This window comes from Tympanuchus pallidicinctus, unplaced genomic scaffold (assembly GCF_026119805.1).
Source record: "Tympanuchus pallidicinctus isolate F22 unplaced genomic scaffold, pur_lepc_1.0 scaffold28, whole genome shotgun sequence".
In the NCBI taxonomy this organism is placed as follows: domain Eukaryota; kingdom Metazoa; phylum Chordata; class Aves; order Galliformes; family Phasianidae; genus Tympanuchus; species Tympanuchus pallidicinctus.
Genome location: NW_026294745.1, coordinates 551,224 through 575,711, shown reverse-complemented (window position 1 = coordinate 575,711; position 24,488 = coordinate 551,224). Strand labels below are relative to the sequence as shown.

General features: G+C 54.8%; 1 protein-coding gene across 2 annotated transcripts; it reads left to right on the top strand.

Annotated features, from left to right (window-relative positions):
* Positions 1-49: 49 nt before the first annotated feature.
* Positions 50-23,696, top strand: FAM222A (family with sequence similarity 222 member A). 2 transcript variants are annotated; one of them, XM_052691281.1, is made up of 3 exons: positions 50-623; positions 11,612-11,737; positions 21,380-23,696. In XM_052691281.1, the coding sequence occupies exons 2-3, from the start codon at positions 11,650-11,652 to the stop codon at positions 22,564-22,566; spliced, it is 1,275 nt and encodes a 424-aa protein (XP_052547241.1). In that variant the 5' UTR covers positions 50-623; positions 11,612-11,649; the 3' UTR covers positions 22,567-23,696. The 2 variants fall into 2 exon arrangements, with proteins under 2 accessions (XP_052547241.1, XP_052547240.1); XM_052691280.1 differs by lacking the exon at positions 50-623 and having other exon boundaries at positions 11,595-11,737.
* Positions 23,697-24,488: the final 792 nt, after the last annotated feature.

The window sequence follows — 24,488 nt, the reverse complement described above, 5'->3', positions numbered from 1 at the left end:
GCGCGCCGGGCGGGAGGGAGGCAGCAGCGCCCCGGGGCCGCGCCCCGCGCACAGCCCGGCCCGGCCCCGCCGCCATGGAGCGCTGAGCGGCCGCGGCACCCGGCGCCGCGCACAAAGGACGGCAGGAGGAGGAGAAGGAGGAGGAGGAGAACCGCGATGCCATGGCCCCGCCGCCCGCCGCTCCCGGGGCTCCCTCCGCCCTGTGAACCGGCTTCACGTCTGTTCCTATTTTCCTCCTATTTGGACCTTTAATTTTTTTTTTTTTTTTTCTCTATTTGGACCTTTAAATTTTCGATTTCTTATTTGGACCTTGAATATTTTTATCTTCCATTTGGACCTCTGATATATATTTTTTTCCTCTATTCGGACCGTATTTTCTCCCGATTCGGACTGCGTTTTTCCCTCTTTGGACCATTTTTTCCCATCCGGACCGTATTTTTTTTTTTTCCCCCCGTATTTGGACCTTATTCTTTATAATTTTTCGGACCTTCCCGTGGTTTTTCCGCTCGCTCACCCCCCCCTTCCCCACACTGGCCGCGCACGGGGGGGGGGCGGCCCGGGGGGGGCGGCCCGGAGCGCCCCGCACCGCAGCGACCGGAACCGGCCCGGATCGTTCTCTGACGGTAACGGGGCACGGGAGCCGGGTTGGGGGGCACGGTGGGGCCGGGATGGAGGCGGGGGGGGTGGGGTGGGGATACCCCGATGCTGCGGGGCTGGAGCCGAGCCCCGGGTTCCCCCCCTCCCCCCCCAGGGTGCAGCGCCCCGGAGCCGGGAGGTCGTGTTCTGTGTGTCTGTCCGTGTCGGGCTGTGTGCGCAGAGAGCTCTCGGACGTGCGCACGTGTATATATAGGGTGTGTATAGGCGGCCGTGGGTGCGAAGTGCTCAGGGCAGGAGCTCGGCCTTTCCCTGGGAACGGCTCGTGCTGATTTTGTGGCTGATTTCGTCGGCTTTGCGCCTCACCGTGCGTCTGCAGCGGGGTTGTGCTTGCAGGCGAGCAAAGCATCCCAGTGATATCCTCCCCCCAACCCCCCTCCGAGCGCCTTTCTCCCCGTGCAGGTGGAAGCTGCCTCCCCCTCTTTCCCAGCCAAACTTTCAGTACTGGGGCCTCCCGCTGGCGGTGTGGGGGTCGGGCACCCCAAAAACAGTCCCACTCGGGGTCCTCTCGTGACCTTGCGTGGAGAAAGGGAAGAGCGATGCTCCATGCGTGGATCCCGAGGCTCTGTGCCCGTTTGTAGGTCAGCACGGGCTGTACCATGGGCCCCGCCGCAGCCGAGTACCGTGTGAGCAATCGAAGCGGCTCCGCGTGGGTATTCGGCCCGAGGATGGAGCAGGGAGAAACCCACGGTCCTGTATTGGGGACCATTGACCCATCGTGGCTGAGCGGGGACGTGCTGGATTTTAATTGCAACCTTCGGATGAGTGTTACCGGCTCCCGTGGTCGTGACAGCCGTGTCCCCCATGCTGTCCCCATCAGCGCTGCCCGCTGAGCACCGCGCTTCGGTTCTGCCTGCAGCGAGGTGCCCACAGCTCGCTGGGCGTCAAAGTCACAGCCCCGGGTGACCCGACCTTGGCACGACGTGCTGTGCCCATACCCAGAGCCTGGAGGGCGGCGGGGTTGGGGTCCTTCACGGTGGGAGCCTCTTGGTGCCCACGGCTGCCTTAAGGCCTCGCCGTGCCCCTTCCCACCACAGGGCTGCCCAGCTCAGATCCATGGGGCCGAGCACCCTGAGCCCCCCAGCTCTGGGGTTGCCCATACCGGGGGTGATCACCGCTCCGGGACCCCGAACCCCCTCCCCCAGCCCGGCTCTGTGCTTGTCCGTCTGCATCGGGCTCATGCATGCATGCAAGAATAAGACGTTGCTTCTTTCTCTTCTTCTTCTGCCTGCGCATTCCTCAAAAAGCTAATATTCATGAAAGGTAATTCAATCAAACCGCGATGCCTATCAGCTAATGCAGCAAAGCTGGCGCAGGGGTGAGAATGGGAGCCAGGAACACAAAAGCCCTGTTTTATTACCTCCTGCTTGCCTGAGAATTGCTTTTCTCCCTCGAGTGAGCCGGCTAAAGCTGGCTTTATTATGTTAACCTATTTGCGTGTCAAGAGCTATTGTGCCTCTCTTTATCTGTGTTTGTATTTGCTCGATGCAGGGAATAAAAGGACGAGGCGAAAATGGATGGCTGGTCAGTGCTTTGCACTCTGGGGGCACTGATTGGTTGCTAAGTGATTTGCATCCCCGGTAATCGCTTTTATCTCGGAAGGATGTCGTGTATAATTATAAGCCTACTGACATCTTTTGAAATCTGCCTAATGGGTGTTTTTAATTTACATGGGAAGCAGGGGCTATTTGTGTTGCTCTGATTACAGGTTGTGCGAGCGTGAGGTTGGAAATACAGATATTTCCCCAGATGTGGGGGAGCGTGGGGCTGGGGTTGGGGCCGGTCCTGGTCCAGGGATGGACGGCAGCGCATCGATCCCTGCGATGTGTCCTTGGGGTTCCATCCATCCAATCAAGCTTGCTGTGGCCGTGGACCTTTCCCGTGGAATGAGCCCAGAGGTGAGCCCGTGGGCCTGGTGCAGGCTGTGCTCCTGGCATCCATTCACCCCAAAACCATTGGGGTTGGTGAACCCCCGTGCTCCTCTCCTGGTTCGCAGTTGCAGGGAGCCCCGTTGGCTGCAGTGCTGGGATGGGGTGTAAATGTTTAACTGGTGTCTGCCTGCAGCCAAGTGCTGCCGGATGGTGCCACGTCCCTGCGAGAGCTGCACCCGGTGCGTTCACACGCCGCTGTGGGGCTGCTGGGTTGGACGTTAGGAACGATTCCTTCTCCCAAAGAGAAGTCAGGCATCGGCACAGCTGCCTGGGGACGTGGTGGGGTCACTGTCCTGAGAGGTGCTCAAGGAACGTGGGGATGTGGCACTGCCAGACGCAGTCAGCGAGCAATGGTGGGGGTCGGGTTTGGGGATCTTCAAGGTCTTCTCTGGGTTGGGGACGCACGGCAGATTGGGGACGCAGAGGTTGGGGACACAGAGCCTTCCCACGCCCAGACACGCCGGGTGGGAGGCGACTGGTGACTGCGCTCCCAGCAGCCCGCCGTGGCGTGACGACAGCTCGGTAATTAATTTCTCCCGTTGGATGAGGTCAGGGCAGTGCCTGGTGAGACGCCGGGCGCATCGCAGGGCTCGCTCGTCCTTTGTCCCCATCCTGGCGGGGACACGGGGTGGCTGGGGACAGCTTGGTGAGCGGGAGGGCAGCCGGGGACGGCGGGTGCCGTATGGGGGCACTGGGCAGGGTGCTGGTGGGCACCCCGGGGTGCTGCGCCCCGCTACCGCCTGCAGCCCCGAGCTCAGCACCGGCGCTGCTATTTATGGCTGCCTGTAAACAAACTCCCAATGAAAGAAAGTTAATGACCTGAGACTGACAAGAGCCTGCTGGGAATTTTTATAGCCCCTGGGACTCCTTTTGCTCGAGAGAGAACAGAGCAGCGTTTTCACCCCAAACAGCGAGCGCGCCTCATCCCGTGCGCTGCACCCCATGGGCACCCAGGGCAGCGCTGGGGTGAGGAGGGGCACGTTACTGTGGTGGAGCTGGGTGCCCTGCCCCCATGGGTAAAGCTGGGGCACACGGCTCCTCGTCCCTGAGAGGGGATGCTCCAGAGCTGCACCATCTGCCTTCCGCGGGTCATTCGGTCGTGCTGCAGGCTGGAGAGAGGGCTGGCTTACCATCGGCAGTAACCAAACAGGAATAAAGCCTTAATACCCTGCAGCGGAGAGATTTAGTTGCCGGAGATAAATATTCATAGTGCTCATGGAAGGGGGAGAGAACCCAAATTTGGCTTTTCAAAGAGAAATTAACAGCATTTGCACGGGCTGCCCCAGAATGGGGCACGGGGCTGGCTCTGTGCTGAGCTCAGCACAGTGGCTGTGCGTTGCATTTGTGCTTTGGTTTCTCTCCCCTGTGTGGATGTGGCCATATGGGGGCAGGGATGCAGGGGACATCCCAGTGGACAGGCACAAGCTGGAGATGAGCCCCCTCTCTCCTGGTGCTGCTTCTGCTGCCATTCTTGCAGGGCTGTGGCTGCAATCACACCAGTGTTCAGCTTAAAAAATGCCATCCTGCAAGCAGCTTGAGTTTCCCTTTGGGAAGAAAAAGGCAAAAAGCAGCAGTGAGCAGGAGCAGACGAAGCCCCCCTGGCCATGTGCTCTGACTCTCCCAGCAAGGACTGGGGGGAAGCAGTAGTTTTTCAGTAGCCCTGATGCTTGGGGATATGAGAGATTAAGGTTAGTGACCATTTTTTAACTCAATAAAGGGAAAGACAAGCTGGAGTCTGCAGTCCAGAGATATAATTAGTTCGCAGCAGTGGTGCTTTCTTGATTTAGCTTCAGAGAGCAGAACAAGACAAGGATGTTATACCCAATTAGCAATAACATACAGTCTGAGCCGCGCTAGGTGAGATAACAAGCCATTTTTATAGCTCTTCTTTACGGACTTTTTTGGGGGAAGGAAAGGAGGAGGGGCTCACGCCTTGATTTCTTGTCATTTGGGAACGATTGAGGGATGTGGGAATTCCCTGAGCCTGGCAAAGCGTTGGCCGGTGCAGGTGGTACAGCCCAGAGTTGTGGCTGTGCCTGTGGGCTGCATGTGGGGATATGGGGCCAGGGAGGACCCGACCTGATGGATGCTGACACCGGGGCCACGTCTCACCGTGCCTGTTAATGACACACTGAGAGCAGCCCTACTTTGTCATGGCAGCCCTGGGTTTTATGAGGCAATGGCTGATAAAGCAAGGGCCGTGCTCACACAGTGAATATTTCCTATCCGCTCGTAGTGGGGTTTATGAGGTGTGAGCCCACAGAGCTTCAGGGCTCAGGGCAGGGGACATCACTGTCGCCTGCGCCGCACTGGAGGGCAGCTGGATGCCCGTGCCACGCAGCGCTGTGCTCACATGGTTGATGGATGTCCATGATTCAGTGCAAACCTAGATGGGTCGGGGCTGGGAGGGTCCTGCACGTCGTGGCCGTGCACTGAGCATCGCAAAGGGCGTCCAGCAAACCACCCAGCCCAGCAAAGAGCCGGCGATGAAAACTTGGATTAGGTTTAATTAGTCAGCTTTTAATAACAGGCTCCGGGTTGGAGGTTCTTGGCATGCTGCTTTCCCATCTCTACCAGCGGGCAGCACCCAGGTCAGGATGTGGGGCAGCCCCACAGCACACATCCCATAGGGACGGGGACAGCCCGACGCAGCGCCGCTAACGGCACCGCAATGATCATCAGCGCTCGTCGTAATCATTAAGACTATTAGAAAGAAACGTTCGCTTGAAGCTAATGTCAGACTTTCTGTTCTGCTTTGCAAACGCACACAATTAATGCCAATCAGCGGCGGGAGGAAGCCAACTCGCAATCATGTCTGCTTCATCTCGGCTGTCAGCTGTTGCCATTCCGTGTTGTACATTTTCATACAATTGCTATAAACATAAAAGGGAAACTCCGCGTTCTTCGCAGGGCTCGCGTATTGTTCTGTGTTCGTTTTAATTACTTTGCATTCAGCGGCTCATCTGGCCTCGCCGAACAGGCAGGAGAAAGTAGGTCTTTGTAAAACAAATATATAAATCTTGATAGATGCCTCATTTTCCTATTCAGCGGTTGCGTTGCATTATCTACGGCTAAATAAGAGAAGGCTGTTTAATTTCTTGTTGACGGGAGCCGTTCTGCTCCCCCCCTGGGGAAGGCGCATGGGCTGAGCAGGGGAGGGGAAAGAGCCGGCGTGACTTGACCGGATGGTGCTATAATCCTCGTTACAAAAGTACACATCAATTATAAGAATTCCTACAGTAATCTCAGAAATCTATCTTTTCTGCTGAACCGGCTCATTAAAGAGCGCCATTCATTTCCATCTCTCCGGGTGAGAAAGGTTTAAATCCCCGGAGCTTTGTGTTACAAAATAGACTTAGGGGGACGGACTCTTTTTAGATATTAAAAGGAAGAAGTTGATTTTTTTGTTTTCCTTCCCTCCCTCCTCCCCATCCCAGCCTCGCGGCGCAGACGAAGCATAACTTAATTAGGCGAGGGCGGCGGGCGCAGGGGGCTGCGGAGCCCACGCCGTGAATGGCCTCCATCTGCCGGGCGCGGGGCGGCCTCAAAGAGCCTTTGAAAGGAGCTGTGCCGGGGGTCTGCCCACGGCCACCCCACAACCTCAGCACAGAGCCCCTTTGTGTGCACGGGGACGCGGGGACGGCCGGGCCGGGGTCGTGCGGAGGGTGCGGGTTGGCGGGCGCGCTGCCGCCGGAGCTCTGTGCAAACACGTTAATTTGTTTTCTTTCTTGCCTTGCCTTTTCAGGGTAATTGGTTGCATTTGAAGCCTTTGTGAAAGCCTTTGATTATAGTAATTTCGGCGGCGCGATCTACCCTGAATTCCTTCGTTGGATTCTTTCACAGCTCCGCCGCTCGGGGCTGCGGTTGTGACGCGCGCCTGCCCTGCGTGCGGTGCTGCCATGGGTGGCCAGGGCTGTGGGTACAGCCGTACCCATCCCAGCAGGGATGGTTCCAAGGGATGGATTCGGCCTTGGCTTTAGGACAGATATTGGGCTCGCTGAGCTCAGGATGGAACGGGTCTTGGCTGCACAATGCCGCAGGTCTCTGCATGGCTACCCATGTCCTGTGGGGATGCTTCCAAGTTCCACAGGGCTTTGTGGACTGTTTGCTGCTGCGTCCTTAGCTGGAATGCTGTTGGACAGCGAGGTTTTGTTTCTAATGGGAAATGAAGGAAAGTTCTGCTTCATTGTTGGGTGCTGGCGTTTTGTTCCTATCCCAGTAGTGGCTGTCCCCGTGCTCCTCCCCATCCCCAGCTGCACTGAGGCCGCTCATTCCCTGCACCGACAGTGTGGGCGTCTCTCCTGAGCTGGCTGGAGCTAAGCCCTGCTAATCCAGCACATGCTGCCTGCAGGTGTCCTTGGCAGCTCCCTGTGGACTGGAAACCTCCCGGGACCTGGCAGTGGTGGGCAGATGGCCACAATGGAGCTGGGCACATCGAATGGATCAGCCAAGGGTGCCATAGATGGGAGAATTCCCCAGGGCGTAGCATGGTGAATGGTTAGAGAAGGCTGTGGAGCCCAGCATCCCTGTGTGCTGAGCTGAGGACCCTCCAAACCACAAAGCCATGTGTCCCGTCCACACCACGGCCCTGGTGCCATCCCAACCCTGCAGCCCCCATCTCCATCAGGGCACAGACAGCACAGGGGCCGCTCCGCTTTCCAGAATCATCATTAACCTGTTAGGGAGAGCTGTTCCCGCTCACGGCGAAAATAGATCTTTAATCTCTGCCCAAAATAGCTCATTTGATGAGAGGCCTCCTTAAAGCTGACACATAAATTTAACCAGGCCGCCCCAGCCCTCCGCAAGGATGTCTGCAAATGCTCAATAGCACTCGAATTGTTTTTTTCTTTTTAATTCCATTGTTACGTACGCATCTGATACCTTATTTCTTCCATCAGATCATTTGTAACAGTCAGGAGGCAATTTACTTCTGTCCTCTGATTCAATTTGTGCTTTGTGCTCCCGCAGCCATTCGGCTCGCAGGGTCATCGCGGCTTTTGTGGCCCTGCATGCAAGCAGAAGGCTATTGGGTGGGCTTTATGTTCTTCTTTCATGTCGGCTTGCTGCCTGCGTGGGTCCCACTCTGCATCCTGCTAGGATGCTCAGAGCTCCCTCTCATCTCCGTGCTGCTCCAACACTCGGGTGCTTGTTGCAGCTGGTGATGCTGGTGACAGGCGGTGCCAGCCAGGCTGTGCTGCCCTGTCCTGCCCTGTCCCAGCAGCTGGGATGGAGCTGCATTGTTACAGTCCCCATCCCCACGTCCTTTGGTCCCCATGCCCATCAGTCCCCATCTCCTTGCTGTTCGCTTGTGTTGCTCGAGGTGGATTGGAGGCTCTTAAAGGGGAGGGGGTGGGGAAAGGGCAACAAAATGTTTCCTGTGTAAGGAAAGGCAGGTGCTGGGCATGCCATGGGTAGAGATGCTTGTTGTGTTGAATGAGCAACCCTGCTCTGAGCGCTGAGGCCATGTACCTGTCCTCATGTCCCCATGCAGGAACCATCCTGTCCCCACGCATGGCGTGTTGGGTTGCAGCCAGTGCCTCCCTTCTGCATTCTCCCTCTTTGCCTTCAGTCCCCAATCTCTCATGTGATGCAGCACATGGAGGAGCGTGGGGCCTCACACATGTGCCTGCTTGGTTTTGGGTTGTGGCTTTGAACCTGAGCTTGGGGAATGTGCTCTTCGCACACCAGGGTCCCATCCATGTGCCTCACTGCTCACTATTCCCACAGAGCACCGCACAGCCTTGCACCCCACACCCTAACCCAGAATAATCACTTTCAGCATCATTATCCACCACAAACCCCGGCTTCCAATTTTAATCAGAGGAGCTGGTGTCGCTTTAAGATCTGCGGGTTTTAAAGATCACAAGAGGGGTTAGAGAAAATTACCCTTGACTCTTACATGCTAATGTAATCTCTAACCAGATCTGCAGCACCGCAGCTAAAATTGCTTTTTAGATTAACATTTAATTATTAACAGGGCCCCCTGAAAGGCCCGGGGCTGGAGCACGGAGGGGAGCAGGGCGCACGGTTCAGCCCAGCCCTGCTGGAGACGTTTGCCGTGTGGAGGGGAAGGTCGTGGGCGGCCAGCAGCAGCGTGCCGTGCTTTATTGCAGCCCTGGGCAAGGTGTCATCAAACTTTCTTTTCTATTTTATCTCACGCTCCCCGTGATTTACCGCAGGGTGACCTTTCCTGCATTCACTCATTCCTGCGCTGCGCTGTCGGCATCGTGTGGTGTGTCCTCCTCCTGCCCCGTTCCCGTTGCCAGACGCCCCGTGTGGCTCAATGACAAGGTCACGTAGCATCCTCGTTCTGCCCCTCTCCATCACCCCCAGATTCCCTTTGTGTGGTTTCTATGCCCGCTGCCCAGCCAGGCTGTGTGCTGGGGACGCGGTGCCCGCTCAGCTTCGTTAGCGCTGGGCAGGGATGCAAGGCAGCAGCAGACACGGCCCTTTCTTTCCCTAACAAGGGGCCAGCTTCTGCAATCCCCTTTATTCATTGTTCTGCTGAGGCGAACGGCACAGACCCAATTCAGGCTGAGACTTTGAAAGTTCCCTTTCTTCCCCCCCCCCCTCCTGTCACATTTTCTTTTATCTAAATCCTCGCCTATGAAAGCCTCTATCGACAGCTGCGCTGGCCTTATCTCGCTGGAGGGACCTTCGTGGGGCTCTCAGAGGAGATAAGACCTTCTTATCGGCCTCTGATGTCAGAGAAGGTGCCAAACCCTTCTGTCATTGGAGCTTTAGACACAGAGGGTGTTTTTTTTTTGTTTTTTTTTTTTTTAAATTAAAGTCACAAAGACCTTGGGTTTATAAATAGTCCGATGGAGCGATAGGGCTTGGAAATTAGCGGGGTGGGGGGCGGGGAGTGAGGCAGTGGGAATGGAGCTGGGATGGAGGCAGGAGGAGGAGGATGGTGGGGACGCGGCGTCCCCAACCCTATGGGAGCAGAGCAGTGTCACCTCCTGCTCCCTGCACGCCCCTGGGTGATGGGTGATGACGTGCCCTGTGCTGGCACACCGCAGTGACAGCACCTGCTGGGGCCTCGCTGGCTCGGGGCCAGCCTTGTCCTTGTCCCCATCCCGTCAGTGGAAGGAAGATGGCTTCTGGGGCCCTTTGCTGCAGCGCCGTGGGGCTGTAGGGCCGGGCAGCTCCATCCTCAGCCCTTTGCCCTGCTGTGATTTGTGTGGCCGTGGGCTGGGCAGGGGCTGTGCGACACGGGGCAGGGCAGAAAACTGCTGAGTGTTGCCTTTCTTGCCATGAAAGAGCCAGAGCAGCTTGAACTAAATCGGATCCTGCTGATTGGAATTAGTTCAAATGCAGATGGAGCTAACTAAGCTGGCGGTAAGCATTTGAACGGCGCAGCGTCCAATTCCCATCAGCTGATTCAAGGGCTTTTCTGGGCGGCATTAACAAAATGCCACCGAGCGGACAGATGCCCATTGTGCGGGGGGCTGATGGGCTCAGCCTGGTGCCAGGCTCGGACCCGAGCCACCCATATGGGATGCAGGGACGAGGTGGCTTTCTGGGGCAGCGCAGGGGTTGAGGTGATGTCTGCTGCCGTCATCCCGATGGTGACGGCCCAGGGTGGGGGTCCCATCCTCGGCCCCATGGCCAAAGCCATCCGCTGGGAGTTGGGGATGCAGCCGAGCCCGGCCCCGGTGGGGCGACGCCAGCTCCCGAGCAGTCAAGTGTGCTCAGGCTCTGAATAAGAAGCACTTCATTCTCTTTTCAAACTGTATAATTTCTGCCTGATTGTAATGGCATATTTTAAAATTACCAGAAATCGAAGCCAGAAAATGGATACGGCTGCTTTTACTGCGAGCTGCATTAACAAAGGATATGTAATGCGCGAAATAAAAACACCTCCCTGCCCCCCCTCCTCCTTTTTTTAAGACAGTAATAGGAGAAAATTGGTTTTGAAACTGAATAAAAGTCCCTTTCAGAGGAAATCATTTCTTTCAGGGTACCTTTGCTGAAAGTAAAATAGTGAATAATGAAAGGTGGTTACATGATTGTCTTTCATTTAGAGAGCGCTAGGACAGATGGAATCTGGGAGAAATGCAAGATTGGAATAATTGCATGGTAACAAGGCGCTTGTTGTGAAATTAGTATCTTAAGAAAGTAGTGAAAAAGGCTTTTACTCATGAATACTTCATTATTAGGAGAAAACAGCACCATTTGGGTTCTCCAGACACCTGCTCCGTGTGTGATGGCTCTTCCTCGCCTCTTGCTCCTCACACTTTGCTCTCAGAGTCTCTGTTCCTGAATTTTGCAGTGTTGGAGGCAGGAGCTTGTGGTCCCAAGCCCATACTGGTCAATTCAGAGATGGGCAGAAGTGGTTTGCTACCAGGTGGATGTGAGGGAGCGTTCCAAGGGGTGAGGATGGAGCTTGGTGAGCAGTGCTTACCCCAAGCACCCGAAGCACCAGGCTGTGATGGAGCTGGGGAAGCGAGGCACCCTCTGTGACATGCAGCCCTGACATCTCACGCGGACCAGAAGCTGCAGTTGAGGATGGGTTTGCTGCCTGCTCTGCGCACAGTGCTGCTGCCGTGCCAGCGGGAGGCGATCACTGTGGTTCCTGCAGGACATGCTGTGTGCAGGACGTGCAATTCACAGATCAGTGGTGGAGATGCTTTTGGCCTGACCCCTGCAGTTTTCCCAGCCGGATTTTGGCACACCCCAGGAACCAAGCGGGATTTTGCTGCCTGCAGGCCGAATCCCTGCTGTGCATCCAATGGCTGCAGCTGTCCCCGGGAGCAGGAGGAGCTGCTCTGTTTCTTGCAGGAAGAGCAGAAAGCGTCACGGGGAGCACCAACCACCCACTGAGCCCTTCATATTTATTTTATAGAGCTTCATATTTATTTAAGGCTTCCATACTTATTTATTTATCTCCAAAAGAGCAAAGACCCCTGCGCAGTGGGTGCAAGAGCTCCCAGCCTCCATGCATGCAGACTTTGCCCAGCAGTGCAGGTTCATGGCTGGACCCCCCCACCCCCCCCTTACCATTGTTTCTCTTCTTTTGGCAGTGCACGGTGCGGCTGCGGCCGGCCAGGACTCCCAGACCATGCTGGCGTGCCTGCAGCGAACCCAGAACCCACCTGGGCAGCACCTGGCCTGTCCCAACCCCAACAAGGCACTGGAGCCACGCAAGTGTAAGTTCCCAGGGCTGAGGGGAGGGATTGCATGCAGCACCGTGGGGCTGATGGGATGCTCTCAGGTCTGGGATGCTCCAAGGTCCGTGATGCTCCAAGAGCTGGGATGCCTTGAGGATTAGGATGCTGTGCGACGTTCAAAATCCAGGGTGCTCCCAGGCATGGGATGCTCTGACATCTGGATTTCTTGAAGATCTGGGATGCTCCCAGATGTAGGATGTTCTGATGCTCCCAGGATGCTCCCAGGTATGGGATGCTCCCATGTCCAGGATGCTCTGGAGCCAAGCTGGTGCCTTGCTCTCAGCATCCCCAGGGCATGCACGCGCCGCTTGCTGCTTTGATGCTCCTTGTCTTATTGGAAAAGACATTTATTTAACTGATAATTAAAAAGAGCAGGAGAAGCGGGGGTGGGGGGGCTGAGGGAGGAAGAAGACAAGATAAGCAAATTAAATTGGGTCACTGGGGCTGATAAGTGGAACTTCAGAAAATCTCATGCAACTGCCTGCAAAGCACAAGGCAGACAATGTCCGGTACCTGCTTGCAGCTCCCAGACCTCCAGCCCCCACTCCCTCTTTTCTCTCCATCCCTTCCCCCCGTAATTACTTTCCCAGTTTTGCTGCAGCTCGCCTTCCCGACGAGCTGGCCTTTCAGATAAGCTGTAAACTAGTTACATTAAAATGGGTTCCAAAAGGTCACTCCAGTAAAGCACCTGTCTCTCCCAGCCTTTGTCTCTCAATCCAAACCATGATTAAATGTATATTTAATGAGCCTGCTTTAGGCAGGCGTGTTTGACCTCCCCGGCTGGGAAAGACGCATTAAGATTCTCAAGTGATGAATGTGTGTTTTAAAGAGGGGAGTGGATATTTTTCTGCTGGTCTCAGTTGGATTTTTAAACATTGCAGGCTGAAGACAAATCAGCTGCTAAAGCTCTGCTTGTTAGTGTGTGACAGCCCCTAGGCATTTGTTTAATGATCTGTATTTTCCTGGAGATGTTTTCCCCTCTACCTGGGCATCACCAGCACAGGGTGGCACCCAGGGGTACACGTGGGAGTTGGGGCTGTTGTGTTGGGGCGGATGGGACCCCAAGCACTTTGTGCCCAGGCACCATTGAGGTTTCGGTTCTCCGTGGCCTCGGTGTAGCAGGCGCAGCCCATGTGCTTGTGCTGAATCCGTGCTGCTCAGGTCTCTTCCCTATTAGTGTCTGGAAGGAAAATGAATGTTGCTCTTGTAAAATTATTCCTAATCCGTCATGCCTGAGCAGCAGCACAGGGCTGGCGCGAGGGCTGCGGCTCCCGGCACTCCTTGGTGCCATGTGCTAATGAGTGGAGCTGTGCCCTCAAGGCCAGGACCTGCAGTGCAGGCCCCAGTGGGGTGCAGTGGGGACCCCAGGAGCGCAGCACCGGTTGTTCTGTGTTGTGTTTGCTGTGATGCTGAGGTCAGGATGCACCCACTTGTGCCTATAGTGCGCCCAGGGGTGGCTGAGGGCTGGGGACTGTCACAGCCCGTTTGGCATGGAGCACCACCCCATAGCCTGGTGTGGGGGATTCAGTGCTCCCTGTCATTTTCCCATCCTGCTGAAATGTCATTTCCCAGCTCCTGAAATGGAGAAGGTGCCGAAACAACACTGTCTGGGGAGCTGAAGCCTGAACAGTGGTGCTGCCATGCAGCAAAGCACCCTCAGCAGTGACAGCCACCCATGTCCCAAGATGGGTCTCCAGCCCCAGGATCCCTGAACGGCATTCCTGGCAGTAAAGGCAGCTTGCAGAGCTGCCACCACAACCGGACCCAAGCAGATGGGGGAGTGCACGGGCACTGGGGGCCCCCACCCCTGGGGCAGAACCACACTCAGGGGTTCATTCCCCCCATCCTCAGTGAGCACAGCTCATAGACACGTTCCCCCTGTGTGCTTGCCGCTGGCCAGGTCACCTTAATCAAAGTTTAGCTGACCGTATGTTTCCGCTCATTATGGGAAAATACAGCATGTCTCTCTCCTCTCTGCCTCCTGCTATTTCAAATTAAATTGCAGGTGACATTCAGGGCCACGCATCTGGTTTTGAATACAATTTTCCCTTCTTTATTTATGGCACCTGCGGTAAGCGGGGCAGGGAGGAGCTCGTCCTGCAGCGCCCGCCTGGCTATTCCGACAAGATAGCATTTTCTTAAAACGAGACACAATTTAGAAGTGCCTCTGATTACTTAATTTGCTCCTGAGTATCTCAGTAATTATCTTTATGGGTCTTATTTCTGTCCTCTGGCATTGTTTCTGTCGATATTAAATGAGTCTGGCTCTCGGCACATCGGCCGTCTGGCCCAGCACCACTGTGAAATCCTATTACCCTGCCGGTGCCACTGATTAATTTTTGTATTAATTTCACGTAGAAGGTGAGCAGATTCATTTTCCTGCCCATGGTGGGAGGCAGCAGTCCCAGCACCCTCGCCCCCTTGTTGTTCCCTGCACCCCACTCCCAGCACACGGTGCTCCGTGCTCCGGCACAGCCGCCTCCTATCATCCCACTGCATCCACTCTGTGTGATGGCACCACGATGCTCACAGCAGCAGCCAGGTTTTGTCACTGCTGTTGTGTTCTGGACGTTGCACTGGGACGGGGCCCCACTCCAGCAGGGAGTAGGAGCTTTGGAAGGAGCAGCATCCTTTGGAAAATATCACGTCCAATTAACTCCAGCAGGCTGCTCCCTTTTGATTTTATTCCGTGTGCATTACAGGAATCCTGAGCTTTATTTAAATTATAAATCAAATAATACCACTCTCAGCTTGGCCAAACTCTTTGCTTTTCTCGCTCTCTGCAGCGATGGCTTATATTTAATTAAGTGTTCCTTTCTGTGTGCCCACCTCCGGAGCTCACCGCGCTGCTGTCAGCTGGCCGGGCAGTGGGGGGCTGTGGGATGGAATCAATATTTAGCCAGGAGGGATGGGCAGCTCCTTGAGCTCTTAAGCTTAAGGACATGAATTCCCATTGCAACAACTCTCATTGCGTTGCCCATTGCAGGGTTGTCCGGGGGCTCGTGGTGCTGCAGCCTTGGGGCTGTGGGGTGCGAGATGCCCCAATGGACTGCAGGTTTGGCTGGGAGGGCAGCAGGCTCCATTCCTGCTGGATTTGTCCTACTGGTGCTTTCTTGACCTCCTCATTTGTGGTGCTGACAGCTGCAGGCTCGTCTCGTTATTCCCAGCTTCCCCATTACTGCAGGGGAGTCCTGGCTGGCTGGAAAGGTTGCTCCACTGCATCCCAGCTGCAAACAGGGGGATATTTCCCTGTCTCTGCTCACTCTTTCTACCCTCAATGTGGGCATTGTGGCTGCATGCCCTCACCTCTCTCTCCCAGTACCCACCAGGTTCACCAAAACATCCCCTTGGGGATGCTTGGCTCAGGGTCCCTAGGTCAGTGCAGTGCAGCACCTGGTGTCACAGTGCAGGGAAGATGGGGAGGGCCAAAGCAGTGCCTCTGAGCACTGCAGCCCGAGAGAAGGGGGGTGCTGTGTCCTTGCTTTGATGCATCAGAGGGCTGTGGAACAACCCCACCTGTTTCTCGCACATCAAGAGCTTTGCTGAGCTGTGTTTTCTCCCTCCTCCTCTGCTCCCTTTTTATTTTTTGCAGATGCCTTTTAGAAAGATGAGATAACGAGTGCCATTTGTTTGCCGAAGCCTGTTGTGGAACAAAAGGGGGTTGACATGCTCACATCAAACGCCACCTTGTGCTGCAAACGTCACAGCTGTAGGGTCGGATGCTATAGGGACAGCTTTGTGCTGTGCATTGCATGTGGGTCCCAAGCTGTTTTTGGGGCATTCCAAATGTCCCTGTGCACTATGGGACGCAACCATTGCAACTCACCTCTGAGTGATACAACTCTTTAATTGCATATGGAATCAAACCGCATTGAATGGCTTCTCATTACACAATTCTACTTACACCAAGGGCATTTTCATTAAAGTAGCTGCAGCTAAGCTCTGCTTTTGTACACACCCATAAAATATCATTTTAATTTCATGAGGGGTTACACATGAGTGAAATAAGATTAATTCTTTCATTTTCAGTTTCTGGAAGGGATCGGTTAATGATGGTTCTGTGTATTTATATACGTGCCATAAAAAAAAAGAGTTCAATTAACTGCCATGCCCAAAATGTGCTGTTGACTTGCACTTTCCCTGCCAGGAAATGCTGCAAAAACACTTTCGATCGGTCACGTGTGCGGGGGAAGATGGATGGGTGAGGGAGCTGTGAGTGGGCATGGGGTCACTCTCCAGGTGAGACCCCATGGTTGTCAAGGAGGGAGCTGAGCCTGAACCTTTGTGTGCATTCAGCCTCTGATAACCCATCCAGTGAGTGATTTTTATTTGCATTCAGACTTTTCCTCATCACTCTTTCTCAGCTTTGCAGGGCTTTTTGCTACCTGTGCCTTAACGGGAACTGTAGGAGCTTCAGGAGCTTTGCAGTGGTCTCCATTGGTCACACCAGCCATTGGCATGAAAAGTCCAAGTTTTGAAACAGATCTTATGTTACAACGCTGTCATTGGCTTGCACCTGGCCCAAATAACAGAGAGTGAGGGGCTGGGGTGAGTTGCAGGGCTGTGTACGGGTCCCTCCTGGTCCCATTGGTGGCTGCATGGTGGGATGGCATCTGGTTGGCAATGTGTCAGCCATGGGATAGCACTGGGATGGCATTAAGATGACATTGGGTCAGTCAAAAGAGTGGCATTGAGATGGCATCAGGATGGCACTGGATCAGCCATGGGGTAACATTGGGGTGGCATTGCATCAGCCAAGGAGTGGCATTGGCTTGGCGTCACGATGACATTGGGTCAGCAGTGAGGTGGCACTGGGATGGCATCAAGATGACGTTGGGTCAGCAGTGGGGTGGCGCTGGGATGGCATCAGGGCAGCATGAGGGCAGCATCGTGGTGTCATGAGAGTGCCATCAGGACGACCATCAGGGTGGCTTTGAGATGGCCATCAGGGTGGCCACTGGGACAGCATTGGGGTGGCACCAGGATGCCATCGGATTCGAACTGGGGTGCCATCGTGGCGCTGTTGGGGTGCAACTGGGGAGCTATTGTGGTGCCATTAGAGCAAGACAGAGGTGACATTAGCGTGTCCCCAGAGCCAGCATCCCCACACCTGCTGGCCACGGAGCCGCGGCAGCGCGCGGTGCTCATACCTCGGCGAGGAGACAAATAGAAAGTGACACATGTGTGTGTAGACTGGTATTTGTGGTGACGCTTTGACTGCAGATAATAAAGTGCTCGCCCTGAGGTGATCCAATTCAGCAAACGCCTCGGCAAAGCCGCGCGCTCCTTCAAGGGAGAGAATAAAGGGGAGGAAAAAAGGCCCGTCTGAAATGACATGTCAGCCTAAAAAGGGAACGTGTTAATGGATGAATATCTCGGGATGGCAAAGCCCTGCTCTTCCCTTTGTGCTTTGTCATGAATTTTGTTGTCTTTGCACATTACGGCTCCTGCGTGGCTGCCGCTCGAGGTTTGCCACCTACGTTTATTCAGATGGATTTCTCCAGCTATTATTCCTGTAGTTGTTTTTAATTTAAGACCTTGAAGCCGGTGCGCATTTTTCTCTCACCGGGGCGGCTCTGCTGGGGGAGGCTTTGTGCCAGCTGCGTGCAGAGCGGGGCTGGGGGCTCCCAGTAATGGGGACCCTTCAGCTGGGGAGCTCTTGCAGTTTGGGGTGCTCCTGCAATGGAGGGGCTCCTGCAAACAGGGACTTCTGCAAGCAGGGGATCTCATGCGTGGCAGAGCCCATACCAAGGGATGCCATGGGGCTGCTGTGCACCCCAGGCAGTGCCGGTGGGGGGCTGGGGACCAGGCAGGTGCAGACCTCCCCCGCTGCATCCGCCACGCGGCGGTGGCCTCTGCACCACCCATCCTGGGGACATGATCACCATAGAAACCGCTGCACTTCAAAGGGTGGAAAACGGCAAAATCCGACAGGGAAGGAAGGAAGGCCGTGTAACAAGGGCAGTGCCAGTGCAGCTCGGCCAGGGCAGCGTCCCCACGTATCCCCACGTGTCCCCCCAGTGCCAGCAGGGTGCCACTGGTACCTATGAAGGTTTGTCAACAGGAACTTGGGACCCCAGCATCAGGGATTTGTGTATTTGTCAACACTCACCACGCTTTGTTTGTTTTCTTCCAAGTGTTGTGCAAATATTTAGGTTCTTAAAATCTGCTCGCTGTTTTGCAGAGAGAGAAGGGGACTGCCGGTCTATTTTAGGAGCTCTGAAGTCACTGTGACTTCCCCACTACGTGGGAGAAAAGCGCCTCATCCCAAAGCTGGGTGAGCTGTGGGCTCTTGCAGAATGGAATTCCTTTTGGGAGGAAGGAGTGGAGCCTCCCCATGTCCCCGTGGGGTGTGTGGCAATAGCTGCTGCTGGCTGCTGCCACCGCATCCCTGCCAAGCCCTTGTCCCCTCCATGTGCTCCAAAGTCCTGCTTGTCCTCTCCCCAGCCTGCTGGGAATGCTTGGATGCAGCAGGTGCTGTGCTGAGCATTGTGCAGCCAAAAGCAGAGCAAGGACACTGCTTTGGCTGGGGACATCCCACCACCGTGGCACGGCTCCTCCAGTTTCTCTTGCCACTGGTGCCAAAGCGTTCCCATGCCTTTTGTCAGACATTTTGCACAGGCTTTGCCCTCGGAGCGCAGCAGGGCTGAGGCTGCCCCAATCCATAAACAAAGATTTATTTTGGATTGCCGCGTTGTCAGGGCCCAGGTTTTAAATCTGTGTCTTGAACCGAATTTGGTGGCCAATTTGCTAAAGTAAAAAGTTGTTTAGCTGGAGGCGTAATCTTATAAGCCTATGCTGCCATTATAATGGCTTCTCATTTCTGCCTAGCTTTCCAATAATGCTTTGAGCAGAAGCTTGGAGTAATATAAAAAGCCATAGGATTATTACTGCAGGCGATGCATTTTCCATTTACAGTAATAAAATACTGAAGAAACAAAACAATTTAAAATTCCAATAAAATTCAAAACAAATCTTTGGCTGCTGAGCAGATTCAATTATTTAGCTGTTATTGAGTGCAGGCTGGAAAAATAGAGCAGGTCAGGGAGGGAGGGGGAACCCTAAGCTGGCCGTGTGTTGTCTTTATCTGGGGAGAAGGGGAGAGGAGGCAGGAGATGGCCAGTGGCACCCAGTGGGAGAGGCAGTCACCAATGGTGTTGCGAGGGTGGGAATCATAGAACTGCAGGACCATCAAGGTTGGGAAAGACCTCCAAGATCATCAAGTCAGCCTGTCACCACTATGTCTGCTCAGAGAATCATTAAGAGAGACCTCCAAGACCTTCAAATTCAGCCATCAGACCACCTTGCCTGTGTTAAGATTGGAAAAGAACACCGAGATCATCGGGCCCAACTGGCAGCCCGTCACCACCCTGCCCACTAACCCGTGTTGTGCAGGTTGCCCTTTCAGCCATTGCTTCCTCCATCATCCACATCCTCCTCCTCCCTTGGCTGCGTGGATGAACTGCTCACCAGTTCAGCCCAGTGCTCACCACGGGGAGCAGAGGGGGCTGCACCACATGCCCCCACCTTCGGCATGACGTCCCCAAGGGTTCAGCTTCAAGAAGGGGGGGGAGAAAACTGCCAGCGGCCAGCTGAGTGTCGGGCGGGCTGTCTGTGCCTGACGGGTGACGGCGGTGCTTCGGGAGAGTTTGCATCTCGCAGTAATTACAGCCCGTTAGAAAGCAGTAATTACTCTGGAGAGGGGGAGCCGCTTACCAGCAGCGCGCACGAGCGCGCCAGGAACCTCTTGGAAATTGGTAGCTCTGTAATTTTCCCAGTGGGGGTTTGGTGCGTCACCCTGATATGTGACAACACACTGAATTTGTGACTTGTCAAATCCAACCCAGCTGGTGCGAAGAAGGCGACAAAGGAAGCTCCTGGCTCTCCCTCGGCTTGATGGCAGCCATGCGTGGGGCCATCGGCGAGCGGTGATGTGTGGGGCGATGCTGCTGCTTCCATCCATCCCCCCTTTTTTGTTTTTAATTTTTTTTTTTGCTCAGAAAGGAGTATTCTCCTCCTCCCCTCCCTGGAATGGGTTCATTAGGGATTCTGCAAGTGTCACCAGCTAATTAGTGTCATGTTAATTGAGCATTCACAATGCTGCCACCTCCAAGGACAGCGGTGCCGGCGTGAAGGGGAATGCAGATGCTTGGTGCTCCTGGGCAGGTGCCCCCAGTCCCCACCGGGTCCCAGAACTGGTCATACTGGGTGGGTTTGCCCAGCATGAGCAATGCCCGTATTCAGCTGCTAGAGGCTGTAACATTAAATCCTGCTCAAACACCCTGGTTTTAATTGGCTTAATATACTCGTTAATAACAGTGTCTATTTAAGACACCTGTAAAAAGCCCATAACATTAACTTAATGGGAGAAATGGCCGGTGAACACTCTTCCATTCTGCCTTTTAAATTACTGGTGTGCCGCGTTAATGGAGAGGAAAGAGGAGGCCATCCATGGCCTCGCTCTCTGCGTCCCTGGGGATGCTCCCACTCCTCCGTGGCTGTTGTACACCAGGGCCCAGGGGTGCGAGTGCCCCAGCACCCCCCTAAGTGCTGCTTTTAATGTCGGGCCTTGCTGGCACAAGGAAGGGTCCCTGGGAGGGCTGGGGCTCCGTGGTGGCACTTGGCATGGGGTGGGCTGAGGATGGCTGTTGGCTACCGGTCGTGCTGGCAACTATTTGGGGCAATGGCAGTGCTTAAGCCCTCTCCACATTAGGAGATGTGGGGATGTTTTGGGGAATGGGACAGTGGATAGACCCATAGGTCTAGACAAACCCAAGACAAACCCTTGGGGCCTGTCTCCTTTCCTCCTTTTTAGCAATGTCAGCAATAACCATGGATGGAGGCAAATTCATGGGCACCGTGCAGGGGTCCCAACACAGTGCTGCATTAGGAACTGGAAGCCAACCCTACCCCCCACTGCACACATGTGCTGGCATGGATGTGCACACGCATGTGCAGATTTTAAACACCTAATTTATTCCATCTATTAGATAGATTTTGTAGATTTAATCATTTTCACAGTTGGTGGCTCATTGGATACTCAAGATAAACTCCAAATGAAAGTATAATGGGTACGACAAATGAGTTTTCACACCAGAATGGCAGAAACTTGCTTGGGAAAGAGTTTGAAAGGAACAAAAATATATACATATATAATTTTTTTTTCTGCAGTAGCTTTTGCTGACTACAGTAGGTTACCACAGTTAATTTCACCAGTTTTGTTCATCTGTAAAATTGCATAAAAGTGACATTTTTGTGCTCATTATAGGAACTGCTGATTTATGGCTGGTAAATGCAATGCTTTTCCATTTTTGGTGAGGTTCTCGTAGCAGCGCAAAGCACCCATGAAATTGCTTGTATAATGTAGTTTAAATCCAATCTCGGAGAAAGATTCCCCCGTTGGGTAAAGTGACATTTCCATTCTCCACACCGGGTTTATTTTAGGCCACTTAGAAGTGACTTTCTAAGCGCGAGGGGGCAGGTTTGTGCCGTGACCTCTTTTCCGTTGGGCGGGTGATGGTTGGAGAAGGAAAAGGAGGAGGAAAAGGAGGAGGAGGGGGTGAGGCGGAAGGACGGCCGCCGGTCTTGGAGTGGGATTGACGCTGTGCTTTGCTCCCGCAGGCGAGACGGCAGCGCCCATGCATTCCCCGCGCTACCCCAGCCCCGCCGAGCTGGACGCCTATGCACAGAAAGTGGCCAACAGCCCGCTGACCATCAAGATCTTCCCCACCAACATCAGGGTCCCACAGCACAAGCACCTTAACCGAACGGTCAATGGGTACGACACCACGGGGCAGCGCTACAGCCCCTACCCCGTGCACGCCGGCGGCTACCAGGGCCTCCTGGCCATCGTCAAAGCCTCCAGCAAAAGCGTGGTGAAGAACGCGGAGGGCAAGCGGACTAAGCTGTCGCCCGCTCAGGCCGGCGTCGCTCCCTACCCATCCTCAAGCACTTTAGCCCCGGGCCCCTCCTGCGCCGGCCCGCTGAGCTACCACCAGAAGCAGCTGGAGGGCCCCGTGCCTCCCACCGTGACGGTGGCGAGCTCGGCGCTGCCGCTGGCGGGCCGTGGCCTGGCGCTGCCGCCCTCCAACCTGCCCTCCATCCAGAGCATCATCTACCAGCTCAACCAGCAGTGCCAGGCCCAGGCCTCGCAGCCTGCCTGCCCGGTGCTGCCGGCCGCCCACCCCAGCCCGGCCAAGCACGGCGCCTTCCCCGCCGTGGCCTCGGCCTACGCCGTGCTGCCCGAGTGCCGCAAGGGAGCCGAGCTGCCGCTGGGCTCCACCCTGGCGCTGGGGCCGAAAGCGGGGCTCTACCCCGACGGCGTGGACTACCTGCTGTGGCAGCAGAAGCAGCAGCAGCACCTGCGGGTGTACAGCGGGGGCAGCGGGGCCCTCAGCAAGTCGCCCGAAGCCTGCGCGGCCGCCTCGCGACCCTACGGGCCGGCAGGGGAGAAGGTGAGCTCGTCGCCATTGAACTGCATGCACGGCAACTTCGCGGTGGGGCAGTACTTCGTGCCGCCGTGGAACAGCGTCCTGGTGACCCCCACCAGCGACTGTTACAACCCGCCACCCGAGCTGGGCCCCGTGCCACGCGAGCTCGGCGTGCCGCCGGCCGAGGGGCTGCCCAGCAAGGCGCTCTGCAACACCTCCATCCTCAGCAGCAGCCTCCAGTCGCTGGAGTATCTCATCAACGACATCCACCCGCCCTGCATCAAGGAGCAGATGTTGGGCAAGGGCTATGAGACCGTGTCTGTGCCAAGGCTCTTGGACCACCAGCACGCCCACATCCGCCTGCCCGTCTATAGATAAGGGACGGCTGCTGCTCTTCCCAAAGCCAGGATGGCGGCCGGGCCCTCCGGCACCGTGAGGCCGTTGCGGGGTGATGGGGTTGGTTGGGGGTCGGCTGCCGACACGGGTCCCGCAGGTACTGGCATGGAACCGGGCTCATCGAACCGCGTGCGCCCGCTGGAAGCCAAGGATGAAGGAATGCTTGTCTTATATAGCTCAGAAATCATTTTATTTCCACGAATGTGAACAGGGAATCGCTACGAGTTGCTGCTATCCAGGGAGAGGAGCTCCGCTCTGCGCACGGCGCGGGCTGCAGGCAGGGTCCCGCCGCGCTCACCTTTAGCTGAAGTCCATAACTTGCACTGCTTTGATTAAAGCTCATAACTGGGGACAGCCTGGACGCTATTTAAGAAGAACACTTGAAAACTTGAACAGATTTTTCTTTTTTGTTGCTTTATTTTTTCATTTTTTCAGTTGCACACAGCGCGCATCTTGGGTGCCGGCCAATGAGGGGGACGAGCCCGCGGCGCTGCGCCCATGGTACAGATTTCCAAGGTTTTGGGTTTTTTTTTTCTTTTTTTTTCTTAATTTCTTTTTTTTTTTTTTCCCCTTCTTTTTTTTTCCCCTTCTTTTTATAACTGTCTGTTATAGCTTTGTTCCGTTCTAGAGGCAGACAGTATGTAGGACGACGTTCAGTACTGCATCCAGCCATCGCACCACGGTGGGATCGTGGCGTGCTTCTTTTCTTCATCTTTTCTTTCTCTTTTTTTTAAGCAGTTCAGAAATGCTCATTTTGCTGCGTTATTCACTCTGTGTCATTATGTGCTTAATAGGTTTATTCATTTAAAAAAGGCATCGCAAAATGTTTTTTGGTGAGACAAGGAAACAGAAACACTACCCCGAGGAAACCCAAGGTGATTGTGCTCAGAAAAGAGGTACTGTATCCCTGAAAGGCCTGTTCAAGCACTAAGTGCATTTACAAATCTCTGAGAATGTTTTTTTTTATACTAAAATCGACCATTATATTCTACTGTGAGAAGTGCTGTCTGCACTTATATTGTTTTAAAAATGAGAGAAAACGAACGAGAGGAAAAAAAAAAGAAAAAAAAAAGGAAAAAAAAAAGGAAAAAAAAAAAAACCAAACCACAAAACCTGCAAGCTGTGTGTCCGGATGGTGTTTTTCCCAAAGTAAAACCAGGATGTCACTGGATGTGTGCTCTGGATTTTGTTTGCTTGCTGTGGTTCTCACCCAGCCCTGTAGGGACCCGCTGTCCCACCCCCATCCTGACTTCACCCCGCAGATTTTAGGGCACGGAGGGGCACTTATAAATAACCTCCTAACGATGCTGAGCTGTTAATCCTGCCGTGGCACCGGGTGAGATGCACACATGTGTGCGGGGCGTGCGCCAAAGCCCCAGGATTAGGGGCCATGGCCCCACGTGCACTGGGGCAGCGCTGAGCCCAGTGGTGTCCCCACTCGATGCCATCAGCTGTGTGGCACTGGTGGCACTGCTCCCCACCTGTGTGATGTTATTTGCCCCATAAAGTTGGCAGCTTCCCCCCCTGAGTGACAGGTAGGTTGCGTATTAGGGTATGGGTACAAATGTTCTTCCCAAACCTACCAGAATGGGGATGGGGACAGGGATGGGCCACCGCTGCACCAGGCAGCTCCATCCATTTTGGTCGCGCTCTGCCATATGTATTTGTGGGGACAGCAAGCAGGCATAACAGCCAGTCAAGGCAACAAGGAGGAATTGGGACAAAAGGACAACCAAAAGGACAGCAGTGTCCCATGGGGACACCCAGCAGTGCCACAGCCTGGCTGTGTGCCGGATGGAGATGGGAGGGAGCGCTCTGAGCTGTGCCCCAGCACATGGGGCAGTGCCACCTCCATGGCAGCACCGTCCCTGCCTGTGGAAGGGCAGCTTTTCTGCTCTGCAAAT

What these genes read in the sequence shown, in the direction of transcription:
- FAM222A (XM_052691281.1), top strand. Translation starts at nt 11,650, where the DNA reads ATGCTGGCGTGCCTGCAGCGAACCCAGAACCCACCTGGGCAGCACCTG. An exon ending in GGCACTGGAGCCACGCAAGT is followed by an intron (nt 11,738 to 21,379) that starts GTAAGTTCCCAG and finishes TTGCTCCCGCAG; the next exon opens with GCGAGACGGCAGCGCCCATG.